The sequence below is a fragment of the Boleophthalmus pectinirostris genome, unplaced genomic scaffold, assembly GCF_026225935.1.
Source record: "Boleophthalmus pectinirostris isolate CB_2022bp ecotype Guang Dong unplaced genomic scaffold, ASM2622593v1 HiC_scaffold_3, whole genome shotgun sequence".
NCBI classification, from domain to species: domain Eukaryota; kingdom Metazoa; phylum Chordata; class Actinopteri; order Gobiiformes; family Gobiidae; genus Boleophthalmus; species Boleophthalmus pectinirostris.
In genome coordinates this window covers 23,303,425-23,328,978 of record NW_026571299.1, presented here as the reverse complement: position 1 = coordinate 23,328,978, position 25,554 = coordinate 23,303,425, and the positions used below count along the sequence as shown (strand labels likewise).

General features: G+C 38.7%; 1 protein-coding gene across 1 annotated transcript in view; it reads right to left on the bottom strand.

Moving 5' to 3' along the window:
- dip2bb (disco-interacting protein 2 homolog Bb) overlaps positions 1–25,554 on the bottom strand; it is a 109,167-nt gene that overhangs the window by 7,170 nt on the left and 76,443 nt on the right. Inside the window, exons 10-36 of the mRNA XM_055160553.1 lie at positions 25,462–25,553; positions 23,310–23,420; positions 21,830–21,953; positions 21,629–21,738; positions 17,717–17,819; positions 16,409–16,473; positions 15,738–15,831; positions 14,864–14,983; positions 14,618–14,732; positions 13,463–13,602; positions 12,732–12,868; positions 12,577–12,657; positions 11,836–11,963; positions 10,790–10,904; positions 10,154–10,355; positions 9,097–9,209; positions 7,238–7,318; positions 6,626–6,749; positions 5,534–5,655; positions 4,321–4,432; positions 4,099–4,208; positions 2,799–2,929; positions 1,924–2,092; positions 1,354–1,524; positions 1,204–1,265; positions 680–737; positions 531–605 (exon numbers count right to left, since the gene is read on the bottom strand). Of these exons, the coding sequence (XP_055016528.1) occupies positions 531–605; positions 680–737; positions 1,204–1,265; positions 1,354–1,524; positions 1,924–2,092; positions 2,799–2,929; positions 4,099–4,208; positions 4,321–4,432; positions 5,534–5,655; positions 6,626–6,749; positions 7,238–7,318; positions 9,097–9,209; positions 10,154–10,355; positions 10,790–10,904; positions 11,836–11,963; positions 12,577–12,657; positions 12,732–12,868; positions 13,463–13,602; positions 14,618–14,732; positions 14,864–14,983; positions 15,738–15,831; positions 16,409–16,473; positions 17,717–17,819; positions 21,629–21,738; positions 21,830–21,953; positions 23,310–23,420; positions 25,462–25,553 (3,065 nt within the window). The remainder of the gene's footprint in view (positions 1–530; positions 606–679; positions 738–1,203; positions 1,266–1,353; positions 1,525–1,923; positions 2,093–2,798; positions 2,930–4,098; positions 4,209–4,320; positions 4,433–5,533; positions 5,656–6,625; positions 6,750–7,237; positions 7,319–9,096; positions 9,210–10,153; positions 10,356–10,789; positions 10,905–11,835; positions 11,964–12,576; positions 12,658–12,731; positions 12,869–13,462; positions 13,603–14,617; positions 14,733–14,863; positions 14,984–15,737; positions 15,832–16,408; positions 16,474–17,716; positions 17,820–21,628; positions 21,739–21,829; positions 21,954–23,309; positions 23,421–25,461; position 25,554) is intronic.

Genomic DNA, 25,554 nt, shown 5'->3' with positions numbered 1-25,554 from the left:
GCACACTGAGTTAGACTGGAGCTGTGCAGGAGCTGCCCTTTCAGCGCTAGATAACAGAATTTCTGTTCGTGTAATAATTTTATTTTTTATATTTTGGATTCTTATTGTTGATTTGGTGTTCTTGCGTTGTGTAACGTGTCTCTGCAATTCAGGGACTGCAGATGGAAACAATTATCTATAATCTGATCAGTAACATCTCAGTGTGAATCTGTCTAGTCAAATTAAAACTAACTACAGGAGACCAAACAATTTAATGTTTTCATTGCAAAACGGCTTTCAATATTGAGTTCATTAACAAGACCATTTTGCCATTTCACTGAATAAATGTTCCTCCAGAGTCGTCCGTCTGCTCTGGAGGTGACAGAGGATTGGCTGTGGACCTGTCCACCTGCAGCTGCATGTGTTGAGAGGCAACTCTGACTTTGTGCTTTTTTATTTTTTGAAAAAAAAGAAGAAAGCATAATTGCATAAATGTATTAAAAGTTACATATTCAACAATGTAATGTCAAAGTTAAGTGAAGTTATTTTACCTCCCCCAGATGTGAATCACCAAGTGGACCTTTAGTTTCAGGGTTTACTATTATTACTCGAACTCCAGGTAAAATCTAAAAAAGAAAAAAAAAAAAAGTTTAGTTATAAATAAGAGTATACTATATCTGGAACCTTTAGGAGATCTTACTTTTCCTGACTCCATCAGTGGAAGACTCTGAGGTGCTCCTCTCTCCACCAGTCGAACTCTGAGAACACAGAACCTTTATTAATGACCACACAAACCATGTGGTGGAATTTGCTTTGAGTACACACTATGTGAGTTTCCTGAGATGGAGGTCACCTGCATGATTCCATGGAAATTCCAGAACATGAAGATAGATTCATTTTATTTCATTCATTTTACTTTGGAATATTATAGCCAAAGGAACAACATTCCCATGGTAACAAGCAGAAAGAGACCCTCCTTCAGGCAAAATAAGAGTCAGGTTTGTGAAGATGCAAGCTCGCTCACTACACATGACACATGTTTTTCTAGGTTTTTCAATGTAATAGACACAACCATCAAAAAAAAACAAAAAAACAAAAAAACTACAACATCCTTTTATATTAGTCTATTTTTGGCTAGAAAGTTATATTCTGGGGCATTAAAACACTCCAAATATAATAGTGCCTCAATGTAATGAAATATAATTATCCTGTTTTGACCCTCACCTGTCATGGCGGAGGGATTTCATGTCCACATAAACTGTACAAGGATCAGGTCCAGTGGTGCCCTGATACAAAAACACACATTATATTCATCAGGTCAAATCACTCAAGTAAAACACTGTGAAATGGAAACTGATATTTCAGTGTTCAGACCTGTAGACAGACTGCAAGGTTGACCCTTGACCCAAAGGCGGTGCTGACGGCTCTGGAGGACAAACCCACATCTTTAAAGAGTTTGGAGAAGGAGTGTGACAGGGCCAGACGGGGGCGCTCTTCTGCGATCACCACACAGCTCCGCACACATGACAGATTTACCCCTCGTGCCTGAAAAACAAAAACAGGTTTCATTTATAAGTAAATCTCCTGTCTATTTATAGTTCAACAAGCAAGGTTGAAGTAAAGGCCATACTACTGAAATCAAAATCAAACCCAGTCCACAGTAAACCATGAGCTGGTGCATTTTCTATTGTTGATCCTATTTTATGGAATGAGCTGAATGAAAAATAAAAGTTAAAGTTAAAAGTTGACCTGAGGCTCTATCTTATATTAAATGTATGATATTCTACTGATTGTGTGGTCCTCAGGGAGGTGCTTGCAGTGCTGCATTGGTTAAGAATCCCTGGAGTAGAGGGCACTAAAATGTACTGAAGTAAAAGTAAAAAGCTGAGCAAAAATATCCTAAAGTAGTCAAGTATTCATTGTGTCCTGTCGCATGTTTGTTACCTTGAGCAGGTCAGTCTGTGTGCCCAGGCCCCTGGTGCACAGCTCCATCACAGAGTACGAGCAGAACGTGTCTCTGATGCGATACTGGCTCAGAGTGGTGAGCCACAGAGACACACAGCTCTCCAGCTCAAAGGGAGGGATTAGGATCGACTGGTGCCCTGAGTACACACTGAAACCAACAGGAGACAAGCCATTATACTAATGTACTAGCTAGGATCACAATATATGAAAAAGGGTGCATCAGAACTGCGGAACCTAATGGCTGCAGTCACATGCACATTTAAAATCAGATTTCATAAAGCCGCTCATATACTACAGAACCTATCTAGATATCTATGAACTAGTTCATTTGAAACACTTTGCTGTGGTCCAAAGTTATGGTTCACTTTCCTTCTAAGCATCCTAATAATTCAGTACAATGAGTTTTTAAGCACTTATCACAACTTTCAGAGGAAAGAGTGGAGTTTTGCTGTCTGCTTTTGAAATATATCTGTATTGAGAGAAGACAAATTTAAGAAAAAATACTTACAGGCCCTTTCGGTACCTACTTTTTCCTTTTACTGGCAACGCTGACATGCACACGAAAATCAGATTTTTCTATGAAGTGTCTGATAATTGAAATGACAGTAAAACAGCAAAATCTGATATGATTAATTAATTTTTTTTCTGATCATGGTCCCTCAGATTACTTATATCACATTTTGCAGTTTGCATGTTATTTTAATAATCTGACAATTACAGAACTCTGCTGAGCATACAGTAAAATATGCCATAACTTCTCTAGTATGTGACCAGCTTTATGAAATCAAACTTTTGGATTGATAAAGTCAAGTTCATGTTGCATAAATAGACAGATTAAGTCTTTCTAACTGCACCTTGCGAGGCACCAGAGGACGAAGCCCAGGCCACAGTACGGGTCCAGGCAGATGGCGATTTGTCGAGACGAGTAAAGTTCACACTGGAGTTTGATGGAGCGACACAGAGCACTGATCGCAGCATGAGAAATCTGACAAACACAAGACATGGAAAAGACAGGATAAGAATTCATTTAGCTACTATCAGTAATACAATGGGTTTGGGATAAGTTTTTAAAAAAAGGAGTTTTACACTTCTATGAGGTATTAACTTGAACACATAACATATTTAAATCATCATATTAACTTGTTAATATGATGATTATGTTATTATATGTTATATTATAACAATATGTTATTGTTTTCAAAGAGCTATATTCGCCCAAAACAAGTTTAATAAGTTTCAGTTTCAGAGTTTCAGTGTCTTGAACAGAAGTTCAAATAGGAGATACCACTACACTACACATTACTCACACATGCACGGATGACATATGTGCCTGTGCTCTTTGACACCTGCAGCAGAAATCTTTTTTGATCTTCATTCTTTGTTTGGCTACAGTTAAATACAGTTGAATAAGCTTCACCTCTTTTCAGAAACATCATGAACAACTTTCCTGGAATGCACAGTTTTAGCTCCTTCTAAAAGTCTCATCATCAGCCCAGTCTGCTGCTGGAGAATTGTTCAAAATGTTTTTGGCAGATCAAGAGCTTTGAAGAAACACACTGTGCTGGTGGAGACAAAAATCACTGATCTGCTTCCCTTCATAATCTGCTTGATTAAGGGCATCATGTCGCTTTGGTGGAACCTCTGAATCTTCGTTTTTCATAATATTGTGAAGCATCAGCTTCTTCTGTTCTTCTGTCACACTGGAGTGGAAGATGCCAGGCTAAACATTTCTTCACTCAAGTACTAAAGATGTCGGCCCAAAGCTGTTAAGGTGCTTTCTTCACAACTCAATGTTCAGAATCTGACAGCTTCTTAAGAAACCAAATCATCTGCAGGAGCTTCAGAACTTCATGCAGTTTCGGCAACCTCTAAAACATCTCCTTTTTAAACCAAATGTCTTCCTAAAACATGTTTTAGACACTTAAACCTAATGCAGGCTTCTAACTGAGGTTATCTAAAACTTTATTTTTTACCAGGCTTTGATGGAACACCCTAATACTGAAGTACACTTTACCTTACCTTACAATATTATCACAATGCTTTGGAAATACGTTTAAGAGTGTTGTCTACTCAATGACTATGTTTACTTGCACAACAACAATCTGATTTGGTTTTTAAATGGTTTCCTTAAATGACCCCAGCCCAGTCCCTCACCTTGACCCCGGTGAGCATGCCTGTGGTGGACACGCTGAAGTCCAGGTACGCGATCATCTCTGCGGTCGGAGGTTTGTAGATCTGCGGAGGGCGCCGTCGAGGCAGGTCATCTGAAGTAACAAAACAGGAGTTAGAGACTGAAGAAGACTGGGTCAAATTTAAACAAAAAATTAATACTTTAAGTTTAAAAATGCTCAGATCGGCTTTCAGTGAAAATGTCACCTGTGTCGATGATCGTTGGCCACGTCTTTATATTTACAGAAGCGGCTGCCTCTTTAGAGCGCAGGATCCTGGTGAGGTTCTGAGTGGTGAGGATACAGGCGGCTCGACTGACCTGAGGAGACAGTTTTTTTGTTCTTTATTATAACCAAAACATAACATACAGATTGATTCATTTGTTTTTATTTCGAGTTTGTGCCAAGAGAGAAACAATAATCATACATATACTATTGAGAACAACAGAAAAACACATTTCTCGAAAAGGAGTGGGAAGAAGAAAAAATTATATTAACCCACCCCTGTTCATTAAATAGTTTCAAAAATTGTGTGGTTGTTTATGTGCATTAATCACAAAACTTTGCAGATATTTACATATAGTAAAATAAAGTACATACTATGCATACTTAATATAATTTTAACCCAATTTCTTTTCTTTTTTGTTTTGTGCTGTTTTATGTTTTACAGTTATTATTTTATGTGTATACGTTTTTTTTCATTTAATTACCTTATTCTTAGTCGTAGTGGTAGTAGTATTAGTTGTAGTAGTAGTAGTCGCAGTAGTAGTCGTAGTAGTAGTAGTCATAGTTGTCGTCGTAGTAGTAGTTGTAGTAGTAGTAGTTGTAGCAGTAGTAGTCATAGTAGTAGGTGTCATAGTCATAGTAGTAGTAGTAGTAGTAGTAGTAGCAGTAGTCATCATAGTAGTCATAGTAGTAGTCATAGTCTCGTAGTGGTCGTAGTTGCAGTAGTAGTAGTCGTAGTCGTAGTTGTAGTAATAGTAGTAGTAGTAGTAGTCATAGTCGTTGTCGTAGTAGCAGTAGTCGTAGTAGTAGTCGTAGTCATAGTAGTAGTCGTTGTAGTCGTCCTAGTAGTCGTCGTAGTAGTAGTAGTAGTTGTCGTAGTAGTCGTAGTTGTTGTAGTCATAGTCGTCGTAGCAGTAGTAGTAGTCGTAGTCATAGTTGTAGTCGTAGTAGTATTTAGCTCACCCAGACATCTATTTGTACCAGGCATGTATTTGTACTACATTAAGCACAAATGCACAAATAGTTGAATCCAAAAATACTATATACTATCAGCTTCATATTTAGGCAGCTCAACTATGAAAAAATGTACTTCATGATTACTAGAAACATTTTTTTTTCCTACACAATTAACTGAAATCTAACATCTACTAATTCCCTGAGAGCAGAAAGTAAAAGTGTGTAAGAGTTTAACGTACGTCGATGATCATGCGCACGGTGGGCAGAGTGGCAGCCAGGTTCTGTGGGTGAGGAGGTCTGACGTTGACTGGGACACATCCAGCGTAAAGACACCCATAAAACGCTGCGATCAGGTCGATGCCTAAAGGACACAGAGATACCTCGGATGAGAAAACAAACACTGGAGACTGGCAACGTATTTAACAGCGCAGATCTGTGGAGAGGAGAGTCCACCCATAAATAAAAGTAAGATAAATATGTTTAGTGCTGTAAGATGAAATGCAATTCTATGGAACATTTTAGACAAAGAATAACATCTTTCTATATCTGTTAGCAGACCCTTCACCAGGAAAAGTTACATAGTGTAGCTTTAAAGTAAGACAATAATTAAGGATTGGAAAAATATATACACTGTATATGTTTTTGACATTTGGTGTGGACTAAAAATGGTTACACCTTTTGTTTATTCCTTTTGAGAGGCTGTTGTGTTACAAGACAGCAAACTATACAATTATTAGAGATGGGACAAGATCTCATGCCACAAGATCTCGCGAGACAAAACTGCCACAAGATCATGCACAAATGAGAAAAATGATCTTGTGAGATTTTTTTACCCTGAATTTACCACTGACTTGGACTAAAAAAAGAGTTAAGAGCTGGTGAGTTATACAGTTTGTGAAGTTGCAGTTCCAAAAAGCAGTACAATGACCGCTCAAGTATCACATAAAATAAATAAACATAGTGTAGCCAGAATTGTGTAATGGATTGCACTACTTACTTATTACAAATTATGTCAAAATCTTGTCTTGTCTTGTTCTCGTGGACACAATGTTGTGGTGTGTCTCCTGAAAACTGTGTTTCGTCCCACCCATAACAATGATGTATTATTAAATCATTACAATATTTAAGCAAAAACTGTGAACTCAACTGCCCAATTGATTAATTCTAAATCTGGTCAAACTCTTGTGTCTCATCCCACCCCAAATATTTCATAATTAACATCCAATCCATGAGGCCAAATCTGCATATACACAGTTTTTTGTTTTTCACACTCAAAAAATCAGATATAAAAAAAAAAAACACAACACAATATAATAAATATTGTTTGAGACCTGGGGGGTAGAGCAGCACCACGTTCTCCCCTGTGTTGATGCTTCCTTTCTCCATCAGAGCTGCTGCGATCTTCTCGGCTCTTTTATGGAGCTGCACACACGTGGCTGTGCACACAGTCATGCCCTGGACAAAAACATACACACATTTTAGAACCACAAATGTATCACATACAGGGAATGTAACTTCATTACATTCATCAAGCCAAAATAAAACAGCGAAAACATTGACATTTTTTTAACATGTAAAACTACACTGCAAAACTTTTTTCGAGGAACAGCCGCCTCCTACTTCTGTCCATGGAAGTGTTCGCCTCAGCGACCCTGTGAGTCAGCATGTTTTTCAGGTATTTTTGAGCGATAAAAAACACTTCCTATCCTAGACAGAAGTTTATTTAATGCCATTTTAATGCAAATTTCTAGACAAAGCATTAACATGGATACAAGCAGAAGGCTATGCTGGACCCTCCATCAGAAAAGTTAAGCAATTCCTTTTATTCTATGTTAAAATCCCAATGACAAAGTCACAAGGAATCTGACCTGACAGGCCTAAAAACAGGGCCTTTTTTGATACAAAATTATGGTTCAAAACTTTTCCCACAGTTGAGTCCTGACCTTTGCATTGAGCAGGACAAATAAGACATGGTCTGGGTCGCTCTGGGCCCTCCACTGCAGAGCCTCGGCCAGGTACTGGTGCTGAAGGAAAAAGAAGACACAAATCAGATGTTTGATCAAAGAAAAACTATTGAATAGTTTGTTACTAAAGCCACAACAGGGAGAATTCTCATCTGGTTATTACAACAGAGCCTGAGTTACACAGAGAGCAGCTGTGGGTGAAATGCAAAATAACAAAGCAACACTATGCAGCTTTTCTGAGAGAGACTAGCAACACTGAAGACAGATCATTCAAAACTATCCGATTATCCAGAGATACAGATTTGTCAACAGTCTGATCATCTTTGCATTTACATGTTGAAGTTGTAAAGATACATAGTGCTCCTTTAACCCTTTGCCTAGCTTAGCATATCTCAACAACACATGCTTTTATGAGCATGTCCAAGGGCGGTTCTAAGGGGGGAGTAGGGGTCCCTCCTGAGCCTTGGCCCCTAAATGCTCCTCTGAACAATTTAGTGAAAACTGAAAAGCGCTGTCATAGATTAAAGAGGTGAAAAAGTAATAGAAACTGTAATGTAATGTTATATGCAAAGGTGTTTTTATTAGCTGAGAATCAGGAAGGGCTAGAGAACACTGGTGTGCTATTAGCATGCTAGTTGTTTTCAGCAATAACGTGATGACAAAACTCTGCTCTGGTCTCTGAAAGTTGTGAAAAGTGCTTATAAACTCATCGTGGTGAATATTTAAAATGCTCTGAATGCATAAGGTAAGTGAGGAAGAACTTTGGAAAGTGAATTAATTCAGTTTTTCATGTTTTTAAGACAATAGAATTAGGCACAGCTTGTTTATTAATGTAACAAATAGAAGGCAAAAATATATTTTCTGTTAAACCAACGTGTTATATAAACCCCCCCCCCGGTAAAGTGGTGTAGAACCGCCCCTGATAATGCTAAGTTCAAACACAACAAGGCTGAGACATCGGGAAAAGCACAGGTAAAAGTATAATTAGCATAATAATAAAATGTAAATTAATATATAAAATGAAGAATGAGGGGAGTAGCCAGCAGGTTGTGTTTGGTAGATTTCTTACCATCACAGTTGGCCACATACAGAGCTACAGTGAAAGAAAAGAGGAGGAGGAGAGAGAGAGAAAGAGAGAGAAACGAGAAAGAGAAAGAGAGAGAGAGAGGGGTAGAGAAGAAGAAGCCAGAATCTCTATTATAACTACACAACTATCAAACGTAGTGTGTTCAGATCATGTTTAAAAAATTACAACATATATTTAAAAATGGGCATGCTGATGTGTGCTGCAAGAAAGTGAGTTAAAAGGACTGGAATTATAATCATCATTTGAATAATTGGAACTTTTTAGGTTTTATTTTTAAAAGAATTTCAAGCTTGTGGAGAAAAAAGGCTTCTTTTTTTTTTCCAACTTCTCTGGTAAATAATTACTTTGGCACAGTAGGTCAGTATTACAAAATAACATTAATGATCTTAAATTTGTAAAAAAAAAAATAATAATAATAACAAAAATAATAAAAAATACAAATAAAATATTAAATAAAAATAGGGATAGTGCAGGAAGACTGCTTAAAAAAAAAATAAAAAAATGAATAATTAAAAATAAAAAATACTAATAAAAAAAATTAATAAAAACAAAAAAAATAAAAAATAAAATAAAAATAGGGATAGTGCAGAAAGACTGCTTAAAAAAAGGAAAAAAATAAAATAAAATAAAACAAAAAAGAAGATAATTCAAGTCCTTTTAACTCATATAGAAATTCCTTTTTTGCAGATATGGATTACGAGAATAAAATTACCCAGTGTTTAAAGTTGGTTGGAGAGTTGGAAGTTTTTACCTTTCGTACGAGATCCTGGTCGTCGATCATTCCCAGGTCTCGTCCGGCCGCCTGCGCGATTCTCTTCCCGGCCACTAGGTTTCCCACCATCACAGATGCAGGGCCCACTCCCACTACATCCAGGACAATACAAAATATTCAAATCTACTGAACAGACCTAGTGTATTTGACTTGTGTAAAGAAGTTTCTGACTGGTGTCTAATTATTTAGCATTGGGTGTGAAGATTGCAACAAGACCAAGACTAGTTCAAGATCTGGAGAAATGCAGAGGACAAATTTCCCTACAGAGACATTAAAGTGTACCTTACCTAAAAGCCCTGCTACTACTACTTTTGTTATTTATTTAATTTCATTACATCAGGGGTGTCAAACGGCCCGAGGGCCAGATCCGGCCCTCCAAGACCTTTAATCTGGCCCTTGGCTGATTTTCTACTAAAATATTTTAATTATATTTTAAAACCTGAAGACAGAATTTGCAATTTTTCGCACACCATTCACAGTCAAAACCTCTGATTTGCCCACAGACATGCAACTAGAATTTTCAACTAGATTTACAGTTACTACCTTTGTGAGCAGGTTTTCTCAGTAATGAACATTAATAAAACAAAGCTGCGCTCAAAGCTGAACACAAGCACTTGAATGACATTCTGAAGACAGCAGCTACTCAGGACATGGTGCCTGATATTGACACACTTGTGCAGGTTAAAAGATGCCAAGTTTCAGGAGCAAAAAGAAAGCATGACTAAATTCTATGAAATGCATACAAGTTAATGTTAAAACTTTGTGTTGAAATTGCATTTTTCTTCAAGTTTCAGGTTGTTCATAATATTATATTATTTTGTAAAAGAAAGAGTTCATCAATTAAAAAAGATTTCTGTAATAGATTTGCGTTTCTCTGCACAAATATTTGAATTTATTGTTATTTTTGGGGTTTATATGACATGAGTTTTCTGATCCGGCCCCTTTGGGATCAAAGTAGGTTGGATACGGCCCCCGGACCAAAATGAGTTTCACACCCCTGCGTTAGATGAAATGTCCTGTATGAGCATGTACAGACCTGGTTGCTTCTGCCTGGGCTTGGGCAGGTTGGTGACGCAGGTGTGGGGGCACATGAGGATGTTACAGGGGTGAAGACTTCCCTCCAGAAAAAACTGCTTCGTGTCCGAGATGTGGATCCCCCCGAGAGGAGTTTTGGGAAGAGTGTTCGCAGGGACCAGGGCCAGACAGTAGAGCCCCACCTGGTGAATGCTGTCAATGGCCTATAAGAGAGAAGAACAGGAAAAAAATACTATTATAAACTCTAGATACATGAGATTAATCTGTTTATTGCAGTACAGGTTCATGCAATAATCAGTATCACAAGAAATACAATGCAGCAGTACAAAGTTTTCCATCTGACAGAAATGTACTTATTTTTTTATTTTTTTTAAGTGAAATGTTAAAAAAAGGGAGATTTGAATCATGGTTCCCTCATTCTGTCATTCTTTAGCAATGCTTTGGTCTTTTCTAGTTTGTATTTTGACACGTGTGCTTAGTATGAACGAAGGCATGTACAGTTTTGTTTTAAATACTGAATACTGCATCTTTTTGTCATGTCTTTTAAAATTGTGTGGCAAATTTAATCACTTGCAATTAATTTTTTGTCCAAATTGGTGCAGCCCCAGAGCTTGGTGCAGTTTCTCTGTGGTTGTACCTGCAGTACTCGGCTCATCCACTGGAAGCTGTCCTCTTCACTGGCGTCTGGTCTCTGCTCTGCCACGATCACCACTCGCTCGTCGTAAAACACCGTCACCGAAAACACTGCAATCCTACACAACGGAATATACAGCAATGAGAACGATTCAACTTGAATGCACAAACATTAATGACAAAATCATTTAAGTACATATTGTATTTTGAGTGTTTCTAAAAAAAGTAGATCCTATTATTATATCGGTAGCTAAACAGTGAAATAAAAGAGCTTAAAAATATTTCCATCTTTCAGGCCATCTGCTTCTCACCACCTTAAGCACATGTGTCTTCTTTTAATGAGTTTTTTCCTCTCCTTTAACTCTTTCTTCCACTTTTCTACATCACTTTTCTGCGTCTCACTTCCTTTATCTCCATCTTGTTACATTCCACCGTTTTCTCATAACTACTATTTTTTGTGGGGGTTTATTTTATAAAAAAAAAATGCTGTCATTAATAATGGACATTACAGCTCCCTAATGTGTTACAAACATGCATTTTTGGCAACGATCTAATAAACAAACTATTTAAAAAGCACATATTTTTAGAAGTTCTGGAGAGAGGAGTAATAATATATCACATTATACTGCTAAGTAAGATTTACTACTGGTAAATCATTGTTCCAAATCATGATATACTCGGTTTACACCACTAGATGTCACCAGAGATATATAAGACTCTTCACATCAGTCACCTTCCTGACAAGCTACTGTCTTTTAAGATAAATATAATAAATTTTCTGGTTAGTAAAGATTGGTAATGTTATAAAACAGTAAAACACTTCCGAAGTAAGGGATGCACAATTGTGGAAAAAAAATGTAATTATGAGTATTGTGACGGTGATTACGATTCATTCTTTTCTGAGTACACAGTGCAAACAACTCCAGTACAAGAATCCTATACATTTCAGAACATGTTTGTAGATCTAGACTACTGTACATAGGGTTTTTCTATAAAGACAGAGTCATTTGTCTGTTGCAGAGAACATCTATTATTATTGCAGCCTTTTACCTTCCTCTGTAAACAGTTTTGACAGGCTCCACGGCCAGAGCAGTGGCCACGAGGTCGTCGGCGTTATGTCTCCTTCCACTGACCATCAGCAGACCCTCAATTTTACCCACCACAAAGATCAGACTGCCCTTTAAACAGAGAGGAAAATACTATTAGAATCAAGGCAAAATCCAAGACATCTTTAGACATTTAAGTTTACTTTTTACTCTTTACTCTGCTCTTACAGTACACTGTGTGGGAGAAGAGCAAAAAACAGTAACAGTTTGTTTTAGGTTAAATTTATCAACATGTAACTACTTACATTACATTTACAGTGGTACCCCTTAATGGTGCACTGTGCAACTTTTCTGGTGGAGGGTCCACTACTTGTCTCTATGGAGATGATATTGCAGTTCATCTCTGGTCCAGTGGACCCTCAGTATTCTGTATAGTTAAAAGTGACCAGTGCTCAGAGTGCACTTGCGCAGTCCGGTAATGCTGGTGGAGGTGCAGCGGAGCTCTGAATTTATTCAGCAGCCTTTTTACTTCATAAACATACATGTGGTCTCACATACGCAGAGCAAAGCTCCTGTTCTGAGTGTCAAACCGCAACAAAACCGCTCCGACACAGGAGTCACAATGAGACGTACTGTATGCAAATTAGCATAACTAGTTACATGTTAGTGTGTACCCTAAAATAAAGCGTTATCAGATTTACATATACATTTACATATATAATATAATCTATTTCCCTGTACTTACTGGTCCAACAAACCCAAGCAGTCCAGACCTCACAAATGGGATCTCTCCAATTGGAACTCCATTTGCATTGACTGGTATCACCTGGACAAGACAAACACCATCATTTGAATAAAAAACAGCATTAACACCGTTTAGATGTGATTGTGACCTCAAACCTCAAATGTGTTCTTGGTGAGTCCGGGCAGACCGTAGTACATGGTTCCTCCAGCACGAGAGTTTATGATGATTTCTCCGATCTCGTCTGTTTTACACAACTGAGGAGGTCCATCCGGTTTCACTATACACATCAGGGCTACGAGCAGGGAGAGGAAGAGTTCACTGTATGTAAAGTACATCATCATTTTACCACCAAATGAAGCTGACTGTTCCATCATGTAATAGTATGTTCTTGTACTTTTTAAAAAGGGGAACACACACACACAAAAACACTAAAAAACGTAAAACTGGAACAAAACAAAATTTGCGCAGCTGTGGCTACAGAAGTATCATATCAGTACCAACTACAGAATGAATAATGGCACACTGTAGAACTTTGAGGGGCAAGCCTATGAAGTTCATTAAGTGTCTCCAATTGTAATCTCATTACAGAAAAAAACATGGTCGCTTATGAGTAAAAAAGAAAAGAACTGATTCTACAAAATCTATGAGAATCACTAGAATGTGTTAATCGGGGGTAAAAATGTGTGCTTGACTGATGCACTGTATCATCTGGTTCCAGACTCTCCTGTATTCAAACAGAAATAAGAAGAGACTGACTCCAGACAAGAGCAACATAAACCTCTCATTATTAGAAACTGTTGGATGCCCATCCCCTTTTCCTCTCTCCTCATTCTCCACTCCCTCCTCCCTCCCTCCTCTCCTCTCTCCTCCTCCTCTCCTCTCTCACCTCCGGGCATCACATGGCCCACGTCCTGAACAGTGAGGGCAGAGTTCTTGTCCTCTGTATTGACTCGGATCACACCATGACTGAGGCCGGTCATAGAGAGGATGGCCCGAGCGGGGAGGGGGGCACCAGGTACACCCGGTCTGAAAACATAAAACACATCACAGGTTAACGTCTACTGTAACTGATTTTACTGACAAGCCTCGCACATTTTAAGAATTGACAAAAAGAAACTAATACATGAATCACATTACAGAACATGTTCATACAGATCTAAACTACAGGGTTAGCAGTTTTTAATGTAGAATAACGGAGAAGATTAGCAAATTGCAGCCTTTGCAATTTGCTAAATGAATCCATTCAAACAGTGATATCGATTGTGACAAATCTTGTCGCTCTACCACCACATGATTACATGATCACAGAAAAAAAAGACAGACACAAGCAACCGTGACCCTCTCTCCGCTCTCCCACGTGCTGATGCTGCCATCTGCTCCACACCTCATACAATGAACTCAAACAACAAGAAATATGGAAATGAAAGCAAAGTGTGGCATGATTTGTTCTCTATCAATGACTGAATCTTGAACCTTTGAGAAAAAGCCAGTCACTGTAAAAGTAACAACAAGATTTCACTAGAGTCATCAGTGTATCATAGAGCAAGTTTCAAAGGCAGCTCATTAAGAGTAGACTGATTACAGCACCAGACCAACTATGGCGCTGACTTGACTCATAAAACTAGAGACACTTAAGTGTCTGGTCCACAACTACTTAGACTTAGTAGCTCACATATCACATTAGAATAACAAAGAGAAAAAAATTATATCAATGGTAATAATAACTTCTAAACTAGATGTTAGTTAAATTGTTCACTATTTTGATTTAATGAAACATTAAGCAGACTTTCTCAAATTGGTAGTTTCTTATGCTGATTGTACCACAGGTTTTTTTATTGTGTCTATCATGTTGCATATTGTATCTATAGTCCACTTTTTACAAGTCAGATTTTTTTGTAATTGTGTATGTCTATGGAGCCATCTATACGTATATCCTGTATTAAAAGCAGACAGTTAAATGAGGATACAGACATAAATATAGGAGAGCAGTAGACAGTTAAACCAGGACATAGACATAATACATGCAGTAGAGTGGACTGACCTGCGGATGGCGACAGTGAGAGCCTCTGGAGACGCTGCACAGGGACAGATCACCTCCGGCTTCAGCCCATGAGACTGGAACACATTTAAGAAGGCATCGCACGAAGACACAGACCCTGCAAAAAACATCATTTGAAATGTTCAATCATTTCCTCATAGTTAATGGTCAATATTTATTCTAATTCATAGTATAGATTAAATACAGGTTCTCTTCCAACAAACAATGTATATATGTAGTTAGACTCACATGGATTAGCTCCATCGGCCACTATGAGCATCCTGAGTGAGGTGAAGCTGGTGTCACGCTGTTCTCTGTGCGCCATCATGGCCCAGTGCAGGTCCCGGCACTTCACCAGAGCCACGCGCGCTGGAAACACACATCATAGAAAAAGTTTCTTAGTTATCAGTTCAAACAGGATTCATTTTTCATTAATTTTTCCTCTCTTCATAGACTGCAGCACATTGTGAGCTCTGAGAAGATGATCTGCTGCAGCCTCCATCTCTCCAGGACCTACACGTCTCCAGGACTCTAATCCTCCAGCTGAGGTAGTCCTGACCAAACTGAGCTCAACATCTGAATATGGATCACTGACCACTTGCCCCAAAGCCACTGAACTGATCAAATGCAGAAGACTAACTCTTAAACAGGATCAATAAAGTTTACCTTACACCAATCTGAGGTATGTGTACCAGTGGAGGTAAGACAAAGTAAGATAAGGAGAGACAAATACTAGTATATTCCTTTCCTTTTGTGTTAATCATCACTTTGAACTACCTTATTTGTGGTTTAGTGCCATATTTGAACTTGGGTAAACCATTTCAGGCCATTTAAACTAGGCCTAATGAAGTCCTGGTTTAGATCTGACGGTACTTGGAAAGCCAAATATTATCATAAGGTGTGTAACATGGAATGAAACGTTTAAGAAGTGAAGTGAAGTGTGGGAGGGGACTGGAAATGTAAAAGCTTTACTTCTTTCATCCCCTTTTCAAATCTTGAGTGTTCGTATCTGCACCTGTATTGTTATGTTGTTCTGTGAATTGTATGTGCAGATTTGAACTAACTAACTAACTAACTAAGAGCCACTGAACCCCTGATGATAAGGTTCTAGCAGTGTACCCACCTCTGTGTATGTGGACCCTCTGGACCCAGGACAGAGGACAGGCCTTCATCACAGCATAAGGAACACTGATGGTATGGATTCTGTTCATCACAGCCTGAACAAAAATATGACAAAAATACAGTTAAAATTAAAATATAGGAACACTTCACTCAACAATGATTCTTGCTTTTACAAATAGTTCTTAAATCACATACCATCTTAACATAGTTTCATTTCAGTATAGTATTTTTGTATCAGGGTTGTGTGTTAATTGTGATGGACATAGGTAAGGTACAAGATGAATATATATAAAATAATACAATACATGTTTGTTACTGTAATCTTTGTGTTATTGTAGATAAATCAGAACAAGAATAACTCCTGAACTCCCTAAACTATCTTAAATCACATTAAGTTTATTCGGTCATTTTGCAGCACTACAAAACAAAACAAAACATAGACTACAACCCCATGGATCATGAGCGAAAAGGTTTAGGTTAAAGTAAAAATATTTATAACGCCAAACCCTATAAAACAATGACAGAATTCCAAGAAAGAACAGCAAGGTTGCATTTACAATTTCACTTACAAGTTACTCTATATATAAGAGACAGAATATAAATGAAAACAAACTAAATGTAATGCATATTTCATTCATTCCAGAGCTCTAGATCTTTCAAAACATAACTTACTGTCAGAACTCCATGCCAAAGTCCCATTTCCTTTTTAAAATCCAACACGTTCACCATCGTTTCTCCTTTATATCAACACAGGAAAAAATAAAAACATTAACAACAAACATAAAATGACTTTAAAGATGCACTATATAACTTTGCCACCTGTTTGACAATAAGCATATGGGTCCGGTCAATCAGTAACAGAGGGAAACGGGCAGATTTTTTACATTCAAATAGCTCTTATTCAGAAACTAGAGGGACTATTGAAATACGTAAAGTATTAGAATGTAGGAAAGAGTTAACACTCCAACAGGGTAAAGTTAACCCTGCGATATTCTTTCAAGTTGTTGACAAAAAATAAAAAACTAATGTCGGTAACGGAGGGAATGAAATATGCAGCACTTTTTGGGCAATAAATACAAACAGTGATAACTAGCGGTTCTCACTTACATATCCTTAACAAACTGGTTTGAATATTGCTTCATATAGTTTTCTACCATATGGTACAAGATTAGGTTGAAAAACCTCTTACTTTTTGAGTAATGAGATTTTTTATTAAGAAAGGTCTTGGTAACAGAGGGAAAAGTAACAGAGGGAAAATTGTGCAAGCAAGTAGAAGGTGCATGATTTTGCATCATTTGTCAGCTTTTTTTTCCCAATACTTTAATATTACTTCAAAATGAAAGGTAACTATTTCTACAAAATATGTCAGTCTTTCCAAGCTAATTTTTATTATTTTAAATACATTTTTTTTGAAAAATCATGTTCCTTCATCAACAGTTTAAAGATTGAATAACACAAGATATGATGAAATACATCCATTTATTTACATGATTTGCAGGTCTTTGAAATTTGGGAAATAATTTTTGTTCCATGTTGCATACATGCTCTGTTTAAAACGTATGTAACTTTAGAATCAAAAATGGTACAGAAAAAAGGTAAACAGTTTAATAAACTAGAGTACATATGCTATCTGTTGAATACATTTTTATATCAGATGGATTAACTTGAATTTTTGGCCTTGCTGCATACTTCTGCTTGACGGGGCCCATATCTATCTGGCACAAATAACTTGGAAAAACATGCATGTTTATTGTGAGCAGGATTGCCTCTCTGCAGATCTGACCTGTAACTTGGTCTGTCAGAGTCACCTGCTTGTCTCCATGGAGATAGATAAGATGAATGTTAAACTGTGGAACATACTAGGGAATAACAATAAAACCTCCATGGAGACGAGGAGGTTGCAGTGCATCCACCCAAAAAGTTCCGTAGTGCATGTTTTCGTACATGTAAACATTTTTCTTTTCCTGTGATGTCTCTCACCTTCGCAGTAGTTACAGGCCTGAGTCAGAGCCTGGCAATGCGTCAACATGGCCACTTTAGAAACAGCTACGCCAACCACTGTGCCGTCTTTACTCGCCTTGTACTGAAACATACAGATAATCAATTATTACCAACTGAAAACAACATTCTAAACTTTTTAACTTCACTTCTATGTCTTTGGAGGGGCACTGCAGCCAAGTGGTTAAATCTGTTTTTATCAGCTTCGGAACATCACTAAACTCAGACCAATTTTATCAAATGCTGATCTTGAAATGATTGTTCACTCTTTTATTTAATCTCGTTTAGATTATTGTAATTCTCTTTTTACTTGTTTTAATGCTTCTGCACTTAAGCGGCCGCAACCTGCACAGAATGCAGCTGCAAGGTTTTTAACAGGAGTAAACAGGCGAACTCACATTACACCTGTTTTATTTTCACTGCACTGGCTCCTGTTAAGTTCTGTGTTGATTTTAAAATTTTGGTTTTAACTTACAGAGTGTTAAATGGACAGGCATCCCAGTACATCAGTGAATTACTGCGCCCCTACTCCACAGGCCACACCCTCCGGTCCACTGTTCTTGTTTATGTAGTTTTTATGTAGTTTTTTGCTCTGTAAAGCACTTTGTGAAAGGTGCTATATAAATAAAGATTTACCTACTTTACTTTCTTCCCCATACTTTAAAGAGGCCATTTTACACTTTTTCTGATCTATGTTATAATGTTGTTTTCTCATCAAATCCTGGAGTTATGTTTTGTTTCATTCACACATTGTTGGAAAGCTTCAAGGGCATGGTTCACAGTAAAAAAAGAAGCATGTGTCTTACAGCTGTGCTTCAACAAACATGTGTAGTCAAATGTGCAAAATCCAACAATGGAACACATTGGAATCACCTGTTAAAGAGATAAATAACAGAGCTTTTGTTTGAAAATCTCTGCTGAGACTGGAGCTCAGTCACAGAACTTAAGACTCGTAATCAAAAGGTCTCTGATTAACACACAAAACCTACATATTTAGACTGAGTTTGTATCTGAAACAGAGAACACTGTTCTATTTCGTGATGTCATGTGGTAATATAGGAAGTGCTCCACTGTGTTTTTAAACTCCATAGACCTTCAGCAGAATCATATGAATAATTTCAGCTCTGGAATTGCCAATCTCTACTGAATGAAAGATAAAAAGCGTCAGCGTAAATGAACGATTTCAACTAGTATATCAGAAAAAGGAGTGGCATTATTTATTAACATTTCTTTCTGGATATTTCTTTCCAAAATGTGAATTGCCAGTGAAATTATAAAGGGCCGTGCTCAACCAAAGATCTGCTAATGGAACATTATCACGCTTCCGGGTTTTGTGGGCGGGGTTTGTCTAGTTTGTGCAATTCCACTTCCGGCGCAACAACAACAATGGCTCAAACAACGGCTAGATGTCACTGCTCTTTTCAAATTATGAATTAATCAACACGATCAATGAATATTCTTTGTAAATACTTTGTAATAGCAAAAGAAACTAGAAAAACACTTAGAGAGCGCAGACCTCCGCCAAGGACTACCCCCATTTTTTATATAAATTGCGATAAAATCAGTCTTCTGGATCAGATCCGGATCAGCCTTTGGAATATGAAAGAGGATCCCATTGTCCATCCCTGAGTCAAATTTCATGGGGTTTGGTTAATAATTAACCGAGATATTGAGAAACAAAATTTTTGGCCCCATTTACCACAATGTTAACTAAAATTTCAAAGTGATCCAGAATCCAGGATTTCTACCGGATCACCCCCAAAATGAAATCAGTTCTTCCTTTTCACATTTCCAACAAATCCTGAAAATTTCATCAAAATCGGCCCATAACTTTTTGAGTTATGTTGCTAACAGCAAACAAACAAACAGACAAACGCCGGCAAAAACATAACCTCCTTGGCGGAGGTAATTACTGGGACCAGTTAAAGCCCACAGCGGGAGCAGGACAAGTGTAACATAGACACAAAAAGGAGCCAAAAAGTCCGCTTCAAACAGGTGTTCTCATAGCATCGTAAAGTCCATTGAAGTCCGAAACGTCTCGGTGTTTTGAGAAAACAAAACACCGAGAAAGCCTGGTTGAAGTGGACTTTTTTCTCCTTTACGTGCTAGCAAAAGAGTCACTTGTATGCCGACGTTAGCTGGCTGAAACTGAGAGGCGAACGTTCTTCCTCTCAGAATACAAATGACATGGGTGAATTTACTTAGCCTCTTTAAAAATTAATACTCTTGCTTTTGTTGGGTATGTTGGGTAAACGCCTTATATCCATACACCAAACTGACGTTAGCATAAGCTAACCTACCTGTTCTAAAGCATAGGCAACCCCTGTCCCGACAAACAGTCACTCCGACACCCCCCACTCTGTCATACCGTCATTTCGACAACCCTCCACCCCGACATGCGCCCGTTCCGACACCGATGAACCAGGACTAAACCAGGACTAATCTTGAATGAGAGAGAGAAAAAGAGAGAGAACCGCCATCCCGTATTGGAGGGTATTTAGCGTGCTCTGTGCCATTAGAGCGCGCAGAGCTTTACGCACGCTGCTCTGTTGGCAGGAGAGGGGGCCACATAGGCCTGACCTCCTGCAGGTGAGAGCGCGGTGGAGGTGCCAGGTTAACGAGTGCGTAAAAGTCCGCAACTTTAAGTGCGCGCACGAGGAGAATGAGCGCTGCAGCCACCTCTTTATAAACTCTTATGAGTTTATAAACTCTTATGAGTTTATAAACTCTTATGAGTTTATAATGGACCGACGCATTTCTGGGTCCCTGTGTAAGCCGCTCTGTCCTCTATGACCAGGTATAATTCTAATCTTCTAGCCCAGGGGTCGGCAACCCGCGGCTCCGGAGCCGCATGCGGCTCTTTAGCACTCCCATAGTGGCTCCCTGGAGCTTTTTCAAAAATGAGTGAAAATGGAAAAGGAATGATTTTTTTGTTGTTGTTTTAATATGGTTTCTTTAGGGGTAAAACCCTCGTTCATTTCTGGTCATGGATCTGATCCATCAGCTGTGTGTGCAAACGCAAACATAGGAAAAGTGTTTCAGCAGAACAAACAGATGAGCTGAAGCGGGGGGTGGTGTCCGGTGCCTCCACCTGAGAAGCGTTTTCCCCGAAAAAAAAAAAAAACAAAAAAAACACGTGCGCAGACGGACGCTCAGAACAACATATAATGAACCAAACTGGATTCATGCTTCTGTCCGGATGCTTTGCACCACCTCGGAACCAGGCCGCGGTCGAGCGTGGAGGACCGGAGCAGCCCGGACCTGTAGTCCACAGCGCATTCTCGCTTTTCCCGCACAGAACCAGCGCACAGAGGACGACGCGGAACCGCTCGGACCCAGTCCTTTGCACGCTGGTCTTGCTCGCCCCCATCTGGAACCAGGACACGGAGGACGAAACCTCCGGACAATCTGACCAACACTGGACCCCCAGCCCCGTCTTGAGGAGCTGCGCGCTGACTGCTCCCGTGTATTTTGCGCTGCTGCCCGAGCTCAGAGCTTCTGCTCCGGGCTGATGGTTGCGTACAAAGTTCTACATGCTGCTGTTTTCTGAGTGCTCCTGTGCACGATCAGAAGAAATGCGACTGCTGCTCTGAATACTTCCATCATCGTCGTCAAAGCAACAGGTAAACGTCGGTCTACAGACGGCGCACCGAGTATGAGAGGGTCGCAAAAGGCCATTTCTGTCCATATTAATATTGTCTGTAGCTACTGTAGAGAAAAAGCCAATTTGCTTTAGTTTATTTTTACAGAGAAGACATTGAACTTTGTGCCAGTTTGTTTCATGTAGATAGGCCCAGTAATTACAGAGATATGAACCATAAACCAGGTCAACCAGCTTATTATTAATTTATTTATTATCAGTTGTGAGCCTATTCCCTCCTGCTGTGACCTTACCTCTATATATGCAGTGTCTGTATTGGCAGTGGGGATGTGCGGCTGCCAGTCTTTCCCAGGTTTAGTCAAGTATTTGGAGTCTGTCACCACCCACTTCATTCTTGGCCAACCTTCAAAATATATATTAAAAAAATATGTAAAGGAAAGTAGCAATTACATGAGCTATGTAGATTCGAGGGTATATGTGTACTTGTATCGTACCTTTAAACTGCAGTATTTCTCCCGTTGGGGTTTTGGGCAGACCCTTCAGACAGATCTCACTGGTCAAAGCCAAACCAACGCCACAGCTGCCCAGAAGGAAGCCCAGCTGACTGATGCCTGCGTCCTGAAACAAATGATATATAGATTTATAAATACCATTCTTTTCTTTTTTTTTTTACTTTATTTTTGTATGTGTTTAAAAAAATTTGATAGAACAAAACAAAACAAAACAAAAATGCAGACCACAATAAAATTCAATCATATTTAGAGCATCTAGTGTGAGCAACCCCTGAGTAAAATAATAATTATCTAACCTCACAGTATTAGCATGTCCAAACCAAGATACTAATTGTTACAGGCCCCGGCCCTTTGATATTTGTTAAGAGTGCTCCCGTTCTTCTCTATTTGCTTTTGTGTGTGTATGATGCGCTCGGTTCGCGAGCCCTGGACCCGGATGCACGGGAGCACCAGACGCCGGACGGAGGCTGGCGTCGCATCGTGTCGAGGATTGGCCGGTCACCCCTCCACCCCCACCAATCTGCGGATGCCACCTGTGGGAGCGGGGGTTTAAAAAGGACAGTCTTCCACCTGCTCGGAGCGGCTGGATCCCTGCGGCCAGCTCGCCCTTTTGTTTGATTTTTTTGGTTGTCTCATTTTGTGTTTTGTTATATTGCTGGCTGTTGCCTCCGTTAGTTCTTTGAGACACCTTTTGTTCGCAGTACAACTTTAGTTAGATTTTGTTACATTGTACTTAGTTAGGGCTCCTTAGTTTAGTAGACTATTTTGTTGAAATCCTTTTTATTTTCTCCTCAAAAAACCTGTTTTTTTGTTCTTTTCCTAAACTGTAAATAATAAATGCACCATTTTTAGTTAAACCTTAAACATCCTGGTTTTATTGTTACTTCCCTTTCTCCCCTAGCAAAGGGGACGTAACACAAATACACTGTCAAATACTTGTGTTTTGTTGTAATCGGCCCATTTCCTCCAATATCTGTTACATTTAGCAGTAGAAAGTCTCAATGAAAATGTCAGTCTCTCCATGTCATAAATGTCATTAACTACTTTGATCCAGTCAGTAAATACAGGTGCATCTTTACACAACCATTTCCTGGTAATGGCTTTCTTTGCTCCAGCCAACAGTACTGACAAAAAATATTTATCTGATTTCTGTGTTCCACATGCAATATTACAGAAAACTACTTCAGTAAATCCCAATGACAGGTCTAATCTGAATATACTTTGAAAAGCTTTTATCACCATCGTCCTGTAGGGTGCAATCTTAGTACAAAGTATGTGAAAATGCCCTGCTTTGACATTACCACAGTCTTTCCAACACTGAGCCCTATCTGGGTCATTACTCTGCTTACTCTTAATGTAGGGTGTAACAAAGAAACATACAATAGTTTTCCATTATAAATACCATTCTAATTCTACTCTATTTACTCTACTCTAAATGTACAGTATTTTTTCATTTACCGACCTTTCGAGACAGCGGGACTTCTATTGGCACAGGGATGACTTCAGCCAGTAGACAGCCATAAAAGGCCACCCAGAACATACCCGGGTCACTGTTAGGGTACACCAGCGCCACCTACAGGACACAGAGATGTATTCGTTAGTCCTTATAGTATTGTCAGTATTTGTTTAAAGATCCTATATTACGCAAAATTGACACTTGTGAGTTTTAAGCTACAGACTGTTACCTCATCAAAAACATATCTGGAGTTGAGTTTTGATTCATTCACACATGTCTAAGTAATCCTTTATTATTAGTCTGTCTATATCCAGTGTTGGGAGTAACGCGTTATAAAAGTAACAAATTACTGTAATGTGTTGCTTTTTGCTGTAACGCAGTAATGTGGCATTACAGGGAAAACAATTGTAATATTTTACTTGGTACAAATGTCAGTAGCACGCATTACAATGCATTCTTTAACCTGGATTGAAGTGGTGGGTTTTTCTTCATACAAATTTGCTAAAATCATCGCGATATCAGCAGCGGTGAAAAAGCTGTGAGATGCGCCCACGTAGACTTGTCGGGTGACCGCGAGGTAAAGGACCGACGCAGAACTCTGCTCCGACCTGGTTCAGTCCTGGTTTAGTCCTCGTTTAATCCTGGTTCAGTTCTGGTTCAGTCCTGGTTTAGTCCTGGTTCAGTCCATATACAGCACAAAAGTTCAGCATCTTCACAGTTAGAGTGAGAGTAACCTAAATGTAATGCAATAGTAATATAATGCCTTACATTTTAAATGCAGTAATATTGTAATGTAACGAATTACTTTGAAATGACAGTAACAAGTAATAAATAACACATTACAGTTTTGAAGTAACTTGCCCAACAGTGTTTATATCTCCATCTCCAAAGCAAAAATGCTCTGTTTACCTTGTGATATCATGAAGTAGTAGTTTTCAAGTTAACAGTTCTCCTTCAACCTTTAGTTCACTAGAAACTGACAATGACAGAACTTAAATTATTCAAATAATTCTAGTGAAGGCATGTGGATCTTAAAAACACAGCTGAGCACACCTTGTATTACCACATGACATCATAAGTTAGAAAAGAGTGTTTTCCTTTTGGGAGAAGAAATCACAGGGTTTGTGTGTTAAATGTGAAAATGAAACAAAACACAAAGTATGTTTTTGATGAGGAAAAACACAGTAAAATAAATCAGATCAAATACATTATCAATAGAGGACCTAAAACAAAGTTTTTTCCCATCCAAATTTTCATACACTGCAAAAACATAAACCTAACCAAGTTAAGATGACTTGTATTAAGAAAGTTTTATCATGACTTGAGTAAATTTCACTTGACAAGTACAATTATCTGCCAATGGAAAGACTTTTTGTACTTAAAATATAAAAACATCTTACTACAGTTTAGGATGACCAAACATCTGTTTTTCCACGGACATGTTCGTTTTTTGCGTCTTGTCCTGGGCATCCGGGTTTTTTTTTTTTTTTTTAAGTGATGGAAATGTCCGGGTTTTCATTACCTTTCATTGGGGCCATTAAATTGAGCGTCTCTCGTAGCTCTCTGTAACTCAGAAGGAGCGAGCAGACACAAACAGTCAGAAATGCGCTTTTAACAATGAAATTCTCCGTTTCTGTCCTGGTTGGGACAAGTGGGAGTCCATATCCATAGGTTGCGAGGTGAGACTAGCTCAATGTCGAGGCTTCACCCCCCAACCCCGGTAATGTGTCCGGGTTTTCACAAACGGAAATATGGTCACCCTACTGCAATTGAATAAAAAAAAACAAAACAACTTTTTGCACATAGAATAAGAAACAAAATCTAATCATACTTACTCCACTGAGGGATCATTTTACATGTCAAGATACATCTACTCAAATAGTAAGTAAAATGGTGTTAATTTAAGATATTTTAATGTAGCTAGATAGTGTTTTTTGCAGTGTGTCTCTTCATGTGTCAGTTTTGTCTCACAAGATCTCGTGGTAGGAGATCTTGTCCCATCCCCAATAGATTAGTATGTTTCTTTGATAATACAAAGTCAGACAGTTTGAATGAGTTGTCCCATTGTTAGAGTTGTAGTAAAGCCAACTGCACAGATTTTCTTTGCTTGTGAGATCAGATTGTTAGTATTGCACTATGCTGCCCCCTGCTGTCTCACCCTGTCGCCAGGTTTGAGAATCTGCTCGTTCTTGGTGCCCAGTTTGTGCAGAAGTGTGTAGGCCAACTTCACACTGCGACTCCACAGCTTTCC